This window comes from Bufo bufo, chromosome 4 (genome assembly GCF_905171765.1).
Source record: "Bufo bufo chromosome 4, aBufBuf1.1, whole genome shotgun sequence".
Lineage (NCBI taxonomy): Eukaryota > Metazoa > Chordata > Amphibia > Anura > Bufonidae > Bufo > Bufo bufo.
The window spans coordinates 183,700,979-183,717,885 of record NC_053392.1 but is presented as its reverse complement, the minus strand read 5'-3'; the positions used below and the strand labels follow the sequence as shown (position 1 = coordinate 183,717,885).

At 43.0% G+C, this 16,907-nt stretch overlaps 1 protein-coding gene across 3 annotated transcripts in view; it reads left to right on the top strand.

The window, feature by feature from the left end:
• IFT80 (intraflagellar transport 80) overlaps positions 1-16,527 on the top strand; it is a 124,974-nt gene extending 108,447 nt beyond the window's left edge. For all 3 annotated transcript variants that reach the window (XM_040428167.1, XM_040428169.1, XM_040428168.1), the window contains 4 exons: positions 3,255-3,344; positions 3,434-3,606; positions 6,610-6,733; positions 14,810-16,527. In XM_040428167.1, the coding sequence (XP_040284101.1) occupies positions 3,255-3,344; positions 3,434-3,606; positions 6,610-6,733; positions 14,810-14,971 (549 nt within the window). In that variant the 3' untranslated portion in view covers positions 14,972-16,527. The remainder of the gene's footprint in view (positions 1-3,254; positions 3,345-3,433; positions 3,607-6,609; positions 6,734-14,809) is intronic.
• The last annotated feature ends 380 nt before the right edge of the window (positions 16,528-16,907 follow it).

Genomic DNA, 16,907 nt, shown 5'->3' with positions numbered 1-16,907 from the left:
TTTTTTTTTCTTTTCATATGGCAGCAGATCTTGTGCCCCTGGCATTCCTTCCAGCATCGGGCTGTTGGCCGGGACAATGAAGCTGGCTTGTGTGAACATCTGCACTGCAGCAACATATGTTAGAGTACAGACAAAGCCTCTGCAGCTTCACTTTTCTCTTCAATTGGTCCATTGAGAGCAATGAACTCTGCTGTAAGTTAGCAGCAGCCACATTAACCTGCTACTAAACTTTAATTATAAAACAAAGTTGGTGTTGGCCACATGAGCAGGATGGTCAGGGTGGTATTTGCTCCTGTAAAAGTTTATTTGGTAGAATCCTTTTTTTTTTTTTTTTTTTTTTTTTTAAATCACATTAAGAACCCTATGACATTTTTCCATTTGTGTGTGTTATTTGTTTGTGTAGACCATTTTTCATATTATTCCATTTTTCTACAGTTATAAATAATTCCTGTTATCTAAATGAGAATAAATTGAAATACAAGCCATTCCTAACAAAATGAGTGATGAAGGAATTTTAAAGCTTTCCTGTAGAACTCATGAAGGGAAATCCATCATTCCCCCTATGCCTTTTTTTGGCTTGTGTCACTTCAGCAAATTACATTTATCGTGTAGAGAAAGTTAATACAAGCTACTTTCTAATGTATTGTGATTGTCCATATTGCCTCCTTTGATGGCTGGATTCATTTTTCCATCGCATTGCACACTCCTCGTTTCCATGGTTACGACCACCCTGCAATCCAGCAGTGGTGGCCGTTCTTGCACACTGTATTGCAGTTCCGGCGATGGAACTGCCTGATGGAATCCTCTGCCGTAAGTGTGAAAGTACCCTAACTAACTATCTAATGTAATTGGATAAGGAATAGGATCCAGATGAAAGCAGAGAGCACAGCAATGACACTGCCCTCTCTCTCAGAACTGCAAAAGAAATACAGAAAATGGCTGCTGGGGAGGTTCTTATATAGTAAGGGGTAGGCAACTTTCCTATTGGTTGCTAAGGATGTTGCTAAGATATTGCAGCCTTCTCATTGGCCCACAAGCAAGAAGGGAGGTTACTAATGGAAAAAAAATCTAGAATATTTGCGATTACGAATATACAGTATAGCACTATATTCTACATCTTCGCGAATTCTCGAAGTGCCGATATTCGCAATAAAAATTCACAATTAGAATATTCGAGATCAACACTAGTAAACATTAACTTTTTAATTTAATAACACTCCCTTAAACAGTCCAGTAATAATTCCTGGAATAGTACCACTGTACAGCGATAAATATTACTGGGTGGTTAGGATAATTTAAGCAAGGGTTGGTAAAGACCCTGGTGGCCTAAGCCCAATGAAGGTACTAATGGAGTGGAATATTCCTCTAGTTCACCTTCAGGTTTTTCTTGGAGATCCAATCTTTCAGGATTTGTAAGGCCCTCAAGATCAGGTCATCGGAATCCAGCACCCCCACCAATTGGCTATTATGGGTTGCCGCAGCACCAGAAGCTATACAGTGTAAGGATCTGGAAGCAGACCGCTTCATACACTGTGTAGTTTCTGGGACAGAGTCACTGTACAGACTCTGGCTGCGCAGCAGCCCGAAATAACTGATTTGTGGGGGTGTCCGACCACCACTGATATGATATTGATGACCTGTCCTAAGGTCATCAAAATTTGTAGCCTGGAAAACCCCTTTAACTTTTCTGTCCACTAATATGCCCAAGTCTTTTTCTGTGGCAGTTTTATCCAGTGTATTACTATTTAATACATAATTGTACATTTTGGGGGAGATTTATCAAACGGCTATAAAGTAGAACTGGCTTAGTTGCCCATAGCAACCTATCCGATTCCACCCAAACCTCCCACTGTGATTAAGGGAGTTGTTAGGTCCTTTTGGTAGCCTCAGTCCCTCTGAAGGAGGGCTTCATAGAAACATCCAACTCCCATAGGCTGCAATGGTAATTCATTGCAGTCTATGGGACAAACAATCTAACAATCGCTTGTTTAAGTCCCGTAAGGGGACTTAAAATATGTGAAAAAAAAAATGAAAAACGGTGTTCTTATACATATATAAAATATAAAAATTCAAATCACCTCCTTTCCCCATAATTTAAATTAAAAAAACTATTAAAAAATAAAGATCATTTGCATTGCTGCGTTCCAAAATGACCAAACTATGAAAATATTAACATATTTATCCCATCCAGTGAACTCTAAAGGGGTGGGGGGGGGGTTGGGGGGGGAATCAATTTGGCCATTTCGCTGCTTTTTTGTCACTTGACCTTCCAAAAACGTAACTATAAAAAAATAAATATGGTATCGCTGTAATTGTACTGACCTGCAGAATGAAGGTAACAGGTCAGTTTTACCGCAATGGGCACGCCATAAAAATAAAACCCATAAAACTGTGGCAGAATTGTGGGATTTTACCTAATTTCACCCCATTTTGAAGTTATGGCTCCTAAAAGGCAGGGAGCGAAAAAAAAAAAAATTTAAAAACTGAAAATCTACCTGTTCTTAAGAGATTATGTTACCTGGCAGATATCGTTATGCAGGATAGGCTTAAATGGGTTTTCCCATGACAAAGACTTATACCCTATCCATAGGATAAGACATAAGTGTCTGACTGCTGGTCCTCGGCTGTCGGCTGTGGCTGCGCACAGTGTGAGGGCGCTCTGTGACCTCACGCTGTGCGCTCCAGTTCACAGCACAGCCAACGCCAGGATGAAGAGGATTGCGATGTAAGTGAGGAGTGGCGGTGTTTGGAGCAGGAGAGGTAAGTGTTTTTTTTATTTTATAAAACATGAGGCAATATGGGGCTACTGGGGGCTCATCTGGGGCAATATGTGGCTCCTGGGGGCTGATCTGGGGCAATATGTGGCTCCTGGGGGCTGGTCTGGGGCAATATGGAGCTGCTGGGGGCTGATCTGAGGCAATGGGGGCTAACATGAGAGGCAATGGGGGCTACTGGGGGCTGATATGAGGCAATGGGGTTTTAGAGTTGGAGGGCCGCAGGTTGAACATGCCTGGATTACGGCATTCCCAAAGGTGACATTTCTCTGTGGTCTCTCTGGTCATAAAAGCCCAAAATACCCGGGTCATTAAAGGATTAAGGGTTTTAAAGGCAGTTGTACCTTATGAGGCCACCACCCTTGAGACCACTTTAGACACATCCTCTGTACTGTACATAATCTAATGTAGTTTTTACATGTTTGAAATCATTTGTCATACGGATGTTTGTATCCTCATGCATATTTCTTTGTTCCACAGGAGCAGACTACATGGGCTTGTCTAGCAGCTATGGCTATTGCAAATAAAGATATGTCAACGGCCGAAATCGCATATGCAGCAATTGGAGAAGTAAGTGGGGATACATGATCACTCCTTAAATACCAGCACTATCTTGATGAATGTGATGTTTTCTGCAGCGTCTATAATTTTTCTTGCAGATTGATAAAGTTCAGTACATAAATTCAATTAAAGATCTGCCATCAAAGGAGTCCAGATTGGCTCACGTCCAGCTGTTCAGTGGGAACTTTCAAGATGCTGAGGCCATTATCCTGCAGGCTGGCCTTATTTACCAAGCCATACAGCTCAACATTGACTCCTACAACTGGGAGAGGTAATGCAAATGTAACTAGGTCACTGAACAGGGGCTATATAAATGTCACAAGAAAAGAAAATCTAACTTGAAAAATTCAGGAATTTTCACCACGTGGACCTAGTGTAGACTAGAGATTATTAATAAAAGGGCAATCCTGTTACAGCAAATAAAGCTTAAAGAGGACCTTTCATCAGTTTTAACAAAGGCTAATTATGGTATTATATTGTAGGGCGGCCCCCACTGATGCCATTGTTTGTTGTTGTTTTTTTTTTTTTTTCAAAAGCACCCTCCCCCCCTTCCCGTTCGTCCGCTGTTGCCCCCCCTTGTATTCTGATGAGGAGTATCGTTGCAATGGGGCGGAGACGCAGTCTTCTGCTGTGGCGTCTCCTTCTCTCTGGCTGTGAGCACGATCCAATCAGAGCGGACCGTTCACAGCCAGGGAGAAGGAATCTCGCGAGAAGTTGAGCTCCTTCCAAGTGTTTTTAAACTGATGACGTGCTCTGGATAGGTCATCAGTATCTGAGCAGCGGGGGTCCCAGGTACGCAGTAGTGCAGCGGCCTTCTCCATCTTTTCCTCGGCCATGTGATGTCACGTTCATTGGTCACATGGCCCAGGCACAGCTCAGCCCCATAGAAGTGAATTGGGCTGGGCTGCGATACCAAGCACAGCCGCTATACAATGTACACCACTGTGCTTGGTGAACAGAGAGAAGGCCACTTCACTACTGCAAACGCTGGGGCCTTCTCAAACAGCTGATCACCTGGGGTCCTGGATGTCAGACCCCCACTAATCAGATACTGATGACCTATACAGAGGATAGGTCATCAGTAAAAAACACTTGGAAAACCCCTTTAACCAAGATCAACCAATGACTGGACACAGCAGTGGTGGTATGTCATGTACTCATGCACCACGTGACCCACTGAGATGACGCATGGTTGACATGTTACAGCTGTGGCCAGTCTTCAGCTGCAGAAGCCACGTGACCTGTGTTAAACCAGATGTTAACAAAGTTTATAACATAGTAACATAGTATGTAACATAGTAAGATAGTATATAAGGCTGAAAAAAATACATTTGTCCAACCAGTTCGGCCTGTTATCCTGCAAGTTGATCCAGAGGAAGGCAAAAAAAAACTGTGAGGTAGAAGCCAATTTTCCCCACTTTAGGGGAATAAAAAATTCCTTCCCGACTCGAATAAGGCAATCAGAATAACTCCCTGGATCAACGACCCCTCTCTAGTAGCTATAGCCTGTAATATTATTACACTCCAGAAATACATCCAGGCCCCTCTTGAATTCCTTTATTGTACTCACCATCACCACCTCCTCAGGCAGAGAGTTCCATAGTCTCACTGCTCTTACCATAAAGAATCCTCTTCTATGTTTGTGTACAAAGCTTCTTTCCTCCAGACACAAAGGATGTGACAACCCCAATGAACAACCCCTTAAAGGGTAATTTAAAAGCACTATGGTTTCCTCTGAAACACTGCAGCCTTTCAAAGAAACCATCTACCTTCTGCCTTTCTCCCATCTGGCTTGGCTTCTTTGATAGGACCTTTCATATACACAAATACGGAAAGACCTGTCAAGTTGAGTTGGGATGGGGCTGCCCAGTGGATACTTCTCCCCATGCTCAGCATTTCAGAGTAAATGATAGTGCTTTTAATGAAGGAGCCTGGAAGTATTTCAACTGCCCATGATTAGGGCAGCACAAAACTGATGACAGATTCCTTTTAATTAATGAATCATACAAAGCCATTTTCTAATTTACTTGTGTGCATTAATTCCCCACAATTGTCAAGATTTCCGATTGTGGCAGTTAAATAGGAACATGAATGGTTCTACCCAGTGGCTGGTTGGAAGACATTCAATGACTACAAGCAATGATCTTGTAAACCGTTAAGAACGGATACACAAAGTATATTATAAAATTGCCCATTATAAAAAAGAAACTATGAACTTACCAACTGCATTTAGTCCAAATGTGTCAGAGTTGGGAGCACGGCTTTACAAATAATGTGTTTCCAGAATTGCACGATTAAAGGGCTTTCTAGCTTACACATATACCCTATCCACAAGATGGGGGATAAACGTGGTCATTGGGGGTTTCAACCATTGGAACTTCTTCCAATCACAGGAAAAGGAGTCCCTTGTTCCCTGTTTGAATGGAGTAGTGGGTAGCACATTTCTGCTGAACCTCCAATCGGCTCTAGGAGACTGTTTCCACACCAGGTTCAGCTTTTATTTCATAAACTTGATATGTCATAAGCTTAGATCAGTAGGGACGTCAGCAACTGGAGCCCACCTCCTGGGAGATCTGCGCAGTCTGCTTCCATACGTCACTCAACCACCTCTCCTAGGTGAGCTTGGTAAGAGATTCAAGGGGCACGGCTTTGTTCCAGTGATTGGTGGGGTTCTAAGTGCTGACTCTCAATAATTACATTTTCTGACCGGTCACCATGTAGCAAAGTAGGTGGAACCACAGGGTGCCACTGAAACGACCCTTCAATCCACCATACTCAACAAGCAGAGATCCAAGGCACCCCCTTATTATTTGGGATTATACAATAGTCCTTTATTGAATGCTATCTGCATACATGAAAACTGATGTGCAAAGTACATTCTCCTTCTATAACCAGCTTTTTTGTATAATAAATCCAGATATAAACACTAACGTTTCAGTCGTTTGGACCTTTTTTAAGTGTGAACTTATAGAGCAGGCACTGGGATTCAAATGGGATACCAAAAAAGCTGGCTATACTAGGAGAATATGCTTTATGATATCTGCATACATGAACACTGCTGCATATTGAATAAAGATCTACTGTATAAGGACAAATATTCAAGGTGTGCCCTTGACTTCTGCTTGTTGTGTCCCCATGACATGTTGCATGTTTTAATTTAATGTACTTGATCTCAACCAGTTAGAATAAAACAGTTAAGCATTATGATTTAATTAGCATTTTTGTATCTAGTTGTAGTCAAGAATCTAAGAGAATTTTCTATGTTTTGCCTTAGGGCCCTGGAGCTTGCCGTGAAACACAAGACGCATGTTGATACTGTTTTGGCTTATCGGCAAAAGTATCTGAATGATTTCAATAAAAAAGAAACCAACAAAAGGTTCCTGCAGTATGCAGAAGGTGTAAGTAGAGATGGGCACTGATACTTGTTTTCTTCTCTATCCTTAAACAACCATATAGACTACCAAGGAAGCAATACAGGATGATTTAGTGTGATTCTTAAAGCACATCTGTCAGCAGATGTGTACCTATGACACTGGCTGACCTGTTACAGGTGCGCTTGGCAGCTGAAGTCATCTGTGTTGGTCCCATGTTCATATGTGCCTGCGTTGCTGAGAAAAACTATGTTTTAATATATGCAAATGAGCCTCTAGGAGCAACGGGGGTGTTGTCATTACACCTAGAGGCTCCGCCCTCTGCAACTGCTGCGCCCTCTTCACTTTGACAGGGCCGGGTGTGATCACGTTTTTACTGACTGGATTTGTCAATTAAAGTGGAGAGGGTGCGGCAGTTGCAGAGAGAACAGAGCCCCTAGGTGTATTGGTAACGGTACAATGGTACTAATCTGCTGACAGATGCCCATTAAAGTATTTTTTCACAGCCTGAGCATTGGGCAATTATCAGGGATGAGCGTTCGTAGGAACACTTAGTTCAGATAATTGTCCTGTGTAAATGTGCTGGAGGACCCATTGAAATTCCACTCACTTACCTAGGCGGTGACCCATTGACAAGGCAATCGCTGGCCTCAGCAGTGGCATGTCATGATCAGTACGTGATCCTTGAGCGTTACCGGTCACGTGCCATCAATGATTGGCCGGCAGTGGGGATATGCATGTAGATGGCACATCAGACTTCTGGTCTATTGGGAACTAGAGGCAACAGAGATGGGAGGCGCGCCAATGGAACTGGGACCCATTGAAAAGGTAAGTGTCGGTTTTTCTTTCTCTAGCAGTCTCACCCTCCACAGCCATCCGGCAAGTGTTTGTTTTTGCCAGCTGGTGATTTTACCATAAAGTAAGTAAGCAGCAAAGTATTAAAGTAGAGTGAGTAGGTTGAGAGTTATGGGATAATAGTCATTTTACACTTTTGGCGATTCACTTGCAGTTATCAGGAACAAACGGTTCATTCCTCATAATTGACTGATCATGCAATCATACAGCAATCATCCCCTCTGTATGAGGCTGAACAATCACTTCCATGATCATTCATCCACATACAAATTCAGAGGGAAATGTGCTGCTCAGAAACAATAATTTTGGGTGCCAGCCGAAATCTATGATCGTTCAATGATTTTTTGTTTCAGACGTTTAACTCCTTAAGGACACAGCCTTATTTCACCTTAAAGAGGACCTTTCACTACTCTACAAACTAAAAACTAACTATATCAGTGGGCAGAGCGGCGCCCAGGGGTCCCCCTGCACTTACTAGTATGTCTGGGCGCCGCTCCGTTCACCCGGTATAGGCTCCGGTGTCTGCGCTCCCTCTGCTGTACTGGAGTGATTTTTTGTATGAGGCGTGTCCCTTGCTGCAGCGCTGGCCAATCGCAGCGCACAGCTCATAGCCTGGCTATAGTTAGTTTTTAGTTTGTAGAGTAGTGAAAGGTCCTCTTTAAGTATTTTAGTATACTAGTATAAAAGTTATCCACGTAAAGGTGGTAACCCTTATCTAGCAGTGGGTGCATAAGGTCCCACACAAGTTTCCCGCTAACACCCAGAGTGGGGGGACATTCTAGGGGTTGAATACGGGAATCTCGCCCCTCGTACACACAAAACTTGTAAGTGTACCCTGAGGTACTCTTACAAAGTTTGTACAGCTTCACGCCATACCTTGCCCGCTTTGAGGGAACATACTGGCGGAAAATGAGTCTCCCCTTGAACGCAATGAGAGACTCATCAGCCGCGACCTCCCTTCCAGGTACGTAGGCCTGTACAAATTTGGCCCCAAAGTGATCGATGACCGGCCGTATCTTATACAGACGGTCATAGGCAGGATCACCTTGGGGGGGACATGCAGCATTATCTGAATAATGCAGGCATTTCCGGATGGCCTCAAACCGGGTACGTGTCATGGCCGTACTGTAAAGTGGGGTCTGGTAGAGGACATCCCCACTCCAGTAATGCCTGACACTAGGTTTCTTAACTAGGCCCATGTGCAGCACGAGGCCCCAAAATGTCCTCATCTCGGCTGCACTGACCGGGGTCCAGCCACCGGGCCTAGCCAAAAAGGAGCCCGGGTGTTGAGCAACGAACTGTTGGGCGTACAGGTTCGTCTGCTCCACCATTAGATTTACCAGTTGGTCACTGAAAAAAAGACTAAAAAAGTAATATTCAGTGAAGCCCACTGTGGAAATCTGGATTCCTGATATGGCCTACAAACTCAGGAATCACGGGCTCAAATCGCTCTGGGGTACACCAGACAAGTTCACCGGCAGGGGGCTCCGGGGGATTTAACTGGTGGGCCGGAAAACTAGTACGAGCCCCAGAGCTGCTCGTACTAGGGTGGGCCACAGGGTCCCTAGCATGGCAGTCCCCTTGCTCGCTAGATGATGAGGAGGACGCGGATGACAACAGGAAAGTGGGGTCATCCTCGTCCTCACTAGCACTCTCGGACTCGGAGGCAAGCTGGGCGTATGCCTCCTCGGCCGAGAACATCCAGCGGGCCATAGGGGAGTGTGTGTCTGCGTGTGTGTGTGTGTGCGTGCGTGTAAATCTTTATTCAGTGTGCGTGTGTGTAGGGGCACGGGTGTTCACGTACTTATCCCTAAAACTAACAGAAAAAAAAAAAGACTAACTAAAAAAAGGGGAAAAATGTGAAGAATTATTTTTTTTTTAAAAACGCTGATCAACCGTCCGAAGTTGATCAGCGGTGGGGTGTGCAATGCACTAACAGTGGCCGGACGCTAAGAGTGCCAGCCACAGTCAGCGTACGCACAAAAAAAAAAAAAAAAAAATGCTTGCGACCCCAAAAAGTTGTGGGGGGGGGGGGCAGGGGGGCAAGCGGCAGCACCCCTGGGAGGTCTAGGGTGTCACAGCTCTGCTGTGGACCCCAGACACCCTACTTAGGGTGATGCAATAAAACTTTTCTTTTACACTAACTTTCCCTTTATTATCCCTGCCTAGCCCAACCTTTCCCTATACTTTCCCTAATTACCTGCTGATCAGATGCTGGCTCAGGCTGAGGGGTGCTGGGTCCTGGGGGCAAGGATGGGTGCTGGGGCACAGATGGGGTGATGCTGGCTCAGGCAGCGCTCCTCTCTCCTCGGGCTCCGGACACAAGAGGAGGAGAGGAGTGCTGCTATGATTTGAATCTCCCGCCGGCCCACCCACCTACCAATCAGAGGCGATCCTGAGAGGTGATGTCACCATGCGGTTTTGCTGCGATCGCCTACACGGGGGGGGGGGGGTTCACAGGACCTCCCGCCGCATTTGCCCCAGGTCCCTGCTCAATGATTTGAGCAGGCACCGGTTTCCGATCACCGCCCGCCGCGCGGCGGTGATCGAAAATACACAGGGCCTACAAGTACGCCCTGTGTCCTTAAGTACCAGGACATAAGGGCGTACCTGTACGCCCTGTGTCTGGAAGAGGTTAAAGGTCATGTACACCTTTGAGGCAAATTTTTTTATTATTGCGTTGTACTTATTTTGAGCTAAAAATAATATTTTCAGCTATTCTATCTGTACAGCTTTAATATTCTCTAGTAGCTTGCTGTCTGTTCTCACTCTGTTCAGTCAGGCAGCTCAGCTGACGGCTGCAGCAGCGGAATCCGGCAAAACGTATGCCAACTGATTGCATTTTAAGACTGATCAGGATCCTGATCCGTCTTACAAATGCATTGCAAGAACGGATCCGTCTGTCCATTTGTCATACGGACAAACGGATCAGTTTCGATTTTTTTTTTTATTTTTTTTCATACCGGCATTCCGGTATTTTGAATGCCGGATCCGGCACTAATACATTCCTATGGAAAAAAATGCCAGATCCGGCATTCAGGCAAGTCTTCAGTTTTTTGGGCCGGAGATAAAACCGTAGCATGCCGCGGGTTTTATCTTTTGCCAGATCAGTCAAAAAGACTGAACTGAAGACATCCTGATGCATCCTGAACGGATTGCTCTCCATTCAGAATGCATGGGGATATGCCTGATCAGTTCTGTTCTGGTATAGAGCCCCTGTGACGGAACTCTATGCCGGAAAAGAAAAACATTAGTGTGAAAGTACCCGAAGTAATTTAGAGAGAAGGGTTATTAGATGACGGCAGAAAGTGAAAGTGCAATTCACACAGCTAGACAGTTAACCCTTTCACAGAACGGTTGTTTTTAATGAAGACCAATATAAAAAAACTTTTTTAGCTCAAAATGAGTAAATGGCCATAAAAAAAATTGCCTCCAAAGGTGTACATAGCCTTTAATTACTTAAAGGGTTACATATTTGCTTTCAGAGAAAGCCAGTTTAACAGTTTATATATCATATAATAAGGGTCCATTCACACATCCGTATGTTTTTTTTTTCGGATCCGCAAAACACGGACACCGGCAATGTGCGGTCCAGATTTTGCGGACCGCACATTGCCGGCACTCTTATAGAAAATGCCTTTTCTTGACCGCAATTGCGGACAAGAATAGGACATGTTCTATTTTTTGGCGGAAAGGAAGTGCAGATCCGGAAGTGCGGATGTGGACAGCACATTCCGGCCCCATTGAAAATGAATTGGTCCGCACCTGTTACGCAAAATTGCAGAACGGATGCGGACCCATTTTGCGGACGTGTGAATGGACCCTTATTGTGTGTTTGTGATTTAGTTTCTACACATATACCTTTTGTATCCCGTTCCAGAGCTCTGACAACAGCTGCTGTGAATATGGCAATTTGTCAGAATGGTCGTTGTCGGTTCGAGATAGAAAATATATAAAGATTTTTGACATGTGACTTGAAGAAGCATATCACCATGACAGGGCTGCCGATGTATAGCCATTTGACACTGATGCTTTATCTTCATTCCTTTCCTGTCCCTTGTGAAAAAGAGAAAAAAATGCTTCTACAAACTTCATCTAATCTACAAGGGACATGGTTGCGTGACTAATCAGGTTAGAAGGCCCATTAAAGGGACTGTCCAGTCAGGAGCTCAGTAATGATATGTAAGTCAGTGCCTATAGGGGATGATTTCCTGCTGTATATTTTCTGCACATATTGTGATGTGTGACTACAGCTTAGCTACAGTGTCTACAGAGAGTGTGAGGTAGTCTGAGACACACCCCCTGCCTCCGCATTGGTTCAGGTGGTGTTCCCTCTTCCACCCCTGCAGTTCTTCCTCCTCAGATTGGTTGTCCATGACAAATTCAGCGGGGAGAGATGATTTCTATTACAGCAGGGGCAGAAATATTATAAATTACAGATTACTACCGTAATCCACCAGTAAGAAAAAGAACACTCCGCTAACTGCTGCACATATACAGAGGGAAGTGAGCCTTTAATAAGAGGGGGCTTAGAGGGTTGCTTTAATTTTACATCAAGGATTGTTATGTGACTCATAAATATGGAATATTTGAAGTCTACTTAATCCATATCGTCTTTCCAGGACATTGTGATAAGAGAACTGCTTTCACCTTGTGCAATGTTGTTCCAGCGTTTCAAAATTTATGTCTTCACCTTCCTTAAGTGTATTAAGTAATGACTCAAGTACAATGCTAGCTCCGCTCAGCTTGCCTTATCTGAACAAGATAGCATCATTTCCCCTGATCAAGTCACATTCTGGCTGTCTTCCTGTGTCCTTTACAGTCCGATCACTTACTCCTGTAATTCTCAAATTTAGGCTGCGCTAATCTTCCATCTTTAATACGATCTGCTTTCTCTCCAAGACCGCCGCTTCGTGATTAGAAGCGTTATCTCTTTGATGTATGTTTAGGTCACTGTGCTGATGAAATAAAGATCTGCTAACTATTGACATTCCTGAAATACTCCCTTATGTCAAAGTCACAAACCCCCTCACATTTAGCCAGAACGAAATCTCTTTCAGTTCCCTTAGCAACGTATAGTTGGAAAAAACATATTCCACAAAACGGTTTCACAGTTTCTATGCCCCCGAAATGCTCATAATCAACTCTCCGATCCCGCACTGTTGTTATTAGGTTCCTGCTGCGCTCCACTCCCTGCTCCTGTCTCACCATACGGGATGCAGCGATGACCCAACTCAGCCAGGTGAAGGAAGTGGAGTGCAGCGGGGGCCTAGCCACTGTTGTAACGGCAGCAGTATTAGTTTTTTTTTTTACCATGTGCAAGTCATGCAGTAGCATTTTTAATGTGCTGGAATACCCTTAAATTACTTTGATCACGTGTCCAAATGTAATACATTTTTGCGTTTCCTATTGAAACACGGTGGGGGGGCCACAATGCCAGCCATGCAGGTGTGGAGCAGTTTAAATAGTGTAATAAAGGGACTGTGTTACTATGAACTTGGATTATTATCTGCAGTACTACATGAGTAGTACTGCAGATGAGTCCTGGTCGCTCCAAGGTGCACCAAAATACACAGTCCACACTCCAGTTCTGTCCTTACATAATGGAGAGGACTCCTGTGCACATCGGCAGTCCTAACAATGTATTTCAGTACGCTGACAACGGGGAAACGGGGTTTATTACCGTTTTATATTTTTAGTCATTTGAAGCAAGTTGGTGCAAATTGTTAGGGGCCTGAAAATATCTTTTTTTTTAATAGTCTTTATTTAAAGATTTCTTCTTTTTTTCAAAAAAGACATGAAAAACCGACTTACAACACGATTTCAAGACTAAAGTCAACAGCATCACTTGTAGATGCTCAATATTTGTGTACATCGTAACGGTACTTCGTTACATACTCTTATTCAACAACATTAGTACATATCAGTTTATGGATTGTTATTCAGCTTCATCAACTCCAGAAGTGATGCCCCTTCCACTCACACACACCACAGCGCTGCAGTTCCTCTTCCTTCAACTAGTTATTGTAAATGGCCAATCATTGAAGGCTCTGTCTCCTTTCCGCTCCCAAAGGCGGTCTATTGCTAATGGGATCAGCCCAGCAACTACCATATGTTGAGCGGTCTGACGTACACCTCCCACCCATTGACTGAATTGCCTCCCTCAATCCTAAATGATCACTGATCTAACTCTCAACCAAGGCCCCCAGATTTTCTCAAATTTTGAAAATATCTTTGATTGAAATGTATGACCTCCATTTTTTAATAGTTAGATGACCAGATGAAAACTTAAAAAAAAAATTTTTTTTATTTATTTCTATATTTTGTTTTCTGTACGTTAATATGGTGGCAGCCTTATTCCCTGAGCTGCTGCTCTGCTCTGTAAAAAGCAGTTTAGATATACGCTAAACAGCAGCCATGGACCATAGCAATCTATAGTCTGGAATTGTCTATTGACTTCTATGGGAGAGTGTTCTAGGCACGTTCTCTGACCTTTGCTGAGGTCATAGTGCAGGGAGAGGGATAAGATAAGCTGTGAGTTTGCCATGCAAATGATAGGGAAAAAAACGGACGTGCAGACGCGGATGACAATCTTGTGTGCCTCCGTGTTTTTTAGCGGTCCCATTGACTTGAATGGGTCCGCGAACCGTTTTCCGCGAAAATAATAGGACAGGTTATATTTTTTTGACGGACTGGAACCACGGATCACGGACGCGGATGACAAGCGGTGCATTAGCCGAGTTTTCAACTGACCCATTGAAAGTCAATGGGTCCGCAGAAAATCACGAAAAACGGCACAACGGACACGGAATAAAACAACGGTCGTGTGCATGAGGCCTTAAACTTTATAACATGGATGTTATCTTCCATTCTAATACTATCAGTGATGATAATTGGATGACTGCTGAGAAGTTATCTCTCCAGAACAGTTATGGCAGCCTATTGTGGTCAGTTGGAAAAGATCACATGATTTTTTTTTTATTAAAGATAATCGATAATTCTTTACAAATATGTTTCAAAACTTGATTTATCAGTTGACAAATTCCCTTTAAACAGACCAGTCCAGTTTAGTATCCGAGGCATCACTTATTGTTTCGGGTGTCGGCATGCATTGTGTATGCTAAAATCAACTTAAAACTTATACCTGGTTTTGGAACTGAGCCCAATTGTGCATAGAAGGATCATAAAGTTTGCTGATGATTGAATGTATTTTAAAATCCTAATCTTCCTTTCTTGTCTGTTGCTTAGGTTGAAGTTGACTGGGAGAAAATTAGAGCCAAGATTGAAATGGAACTTGTGAAGGAGAGAGAGAGAGCATCTACTGGGCCCCTAGGTCCCTCAACCAGGAGCAGCATTTCATTGCAACATTATAATGAACAATACAGCTCTTTAAAGGGGTTGTCTAATTAAAGACAATCCGTTTCAGAATGCAGCTGCCTCGGCCAGCCTGGCATTACCCCTGCATCAGCCACTGAAGGAGAAATGTAATATTGCATTCATTCAGATGAATGACCCTTCATGTAACACAAAGGCAACTCAAGTCCACCTCGTTCAGAGTGGCTTTCTTTTCTGGCTCAGATGGTGGTCCCAAGCAGCTGATGTTTGTATGCGCTATTAGAGCATATGGACAGGGTTTGTCTTCATGAGACGCTTTAACAAGTTTCTTTCCTACTTAATTTCTGTAGGTTCTTGCCCTTAGTTTTCTATGATCAAGTTCCCATATAGATAAATGTTCATGTTCTCATAGTAGTGCAATTTGGAAGATCAAAGTAAATGGTACATAAAGTATTTTTCCAAGGCTCAGAGGTTTCATGTTCTACCATCTTCTAGATTTGACTTTCTTGTTATTTTTATAACTGGTGTGCAAGGTTAAAGTGTCATTGTTATTTTATTTTTATTTTTTTTATGTGTAGGTGAAGTGATTATGATTATTTGTATAATATACTTTTATTATATTTTGTACTTTTTAATAAAAAAAAACTGTCTATAAAGTTCTCCCTTTGCAATGAGTTGCCAAGGAAAACACATCTTCAGTGTTCAGCGCAGTGCAATACTGAATACTGAAGACACTCCTGGCTCCCGTTACATGTAGAGCCAACCAGCTTCTGCCCTCACTGCTTCCCTCCTAAACATGGATATGTGACCTTATATAGTGTAAAACCACTTGTCCCTGTCTCCCTGACTTCTCTACACTGTCGGTGGTGACCGCTGACGTATGTGTGCTCTGTATACCCAGCACACTCAATAACTAAGGAGCAGCCTGGGAGATCCAGCAGAGCGAGCAGTCAGCGCTCACCATTGACGGTAAGTACAGAGAGAAGCAGTTCTACAGTATATATGGACAGTTGTGTACATACAGTAAAATTATTCATCTGAGGTACTCCACAATACAAATAAAATATTGGATTTGATGGCTGTGTTCTCATAACAATATTGCATAAATCTGTCATTTTATTATTGAACTGTGTACATATGACTTAAAGGAAGGGGATGCTGTGGCATTATCATGCTGTGAGAGGGGAGGAGGGAGCAGCTGGAAATATCAAATTGTCTAAGGGTATAATGCACAGCTACTACAGTTTAACCTTCTTTTTCTAAACCAAAGTAATAATCATCCTTGTTGTACATTTGATTCTATCCATTGCTCCTTGAGGCCAGAGAAGGGATTACTGTAATGTTCTTTGTTCGCTGGTCTCATCTCTATTTCTCAGATTTGCTTCTTTTGAGTTCATAACTTTTGCACTATTTTAGCCCTTCCTCATTACTGTATATATTACTAGATCATATATTACTATTTTATATACTACAAAATTGATGTCAAGTTTAATACCTCCCACCATAAATCATTTTATCAAGCTGTCTATGCTATTATCTAATTTATTTTAAAAGTTACAGTGTGAAAATCTCCATAATCTTTATAATGATGTATATTTTTGTACTCCATTAAAAATAAACCTGTTTAGACAGCGTAACGTAATTGTCTTAAAGTGAGCTCCCACTTGTATCTACATACCCGATTTTCCAGCACAGTCTTACATTATCCAATCAGTGGTGCTTACATGTCTACCTGCTGTCATGGGAGATAGGTGGCATCTCATCTACCTTTCAGCTCCTTATCTAACTTCTCAATTGAAACTCTGTGGGTCTCTGGTTGTCTTCACTGCATTTCTGTCCCAGCATGCAAACCTCCGGCATGGACGCAGTCATGTGCACTGCTGCAGCAAATAACTTCCCTTCACAAGTCCAGTAGGGGGGGGGAATGGAATTTAAAAAAATAAGTCTTCCTTCCTTTCACAATTCAGATGTGCATAATATTCTTCAATATATATCAATAACTTCACTAGGG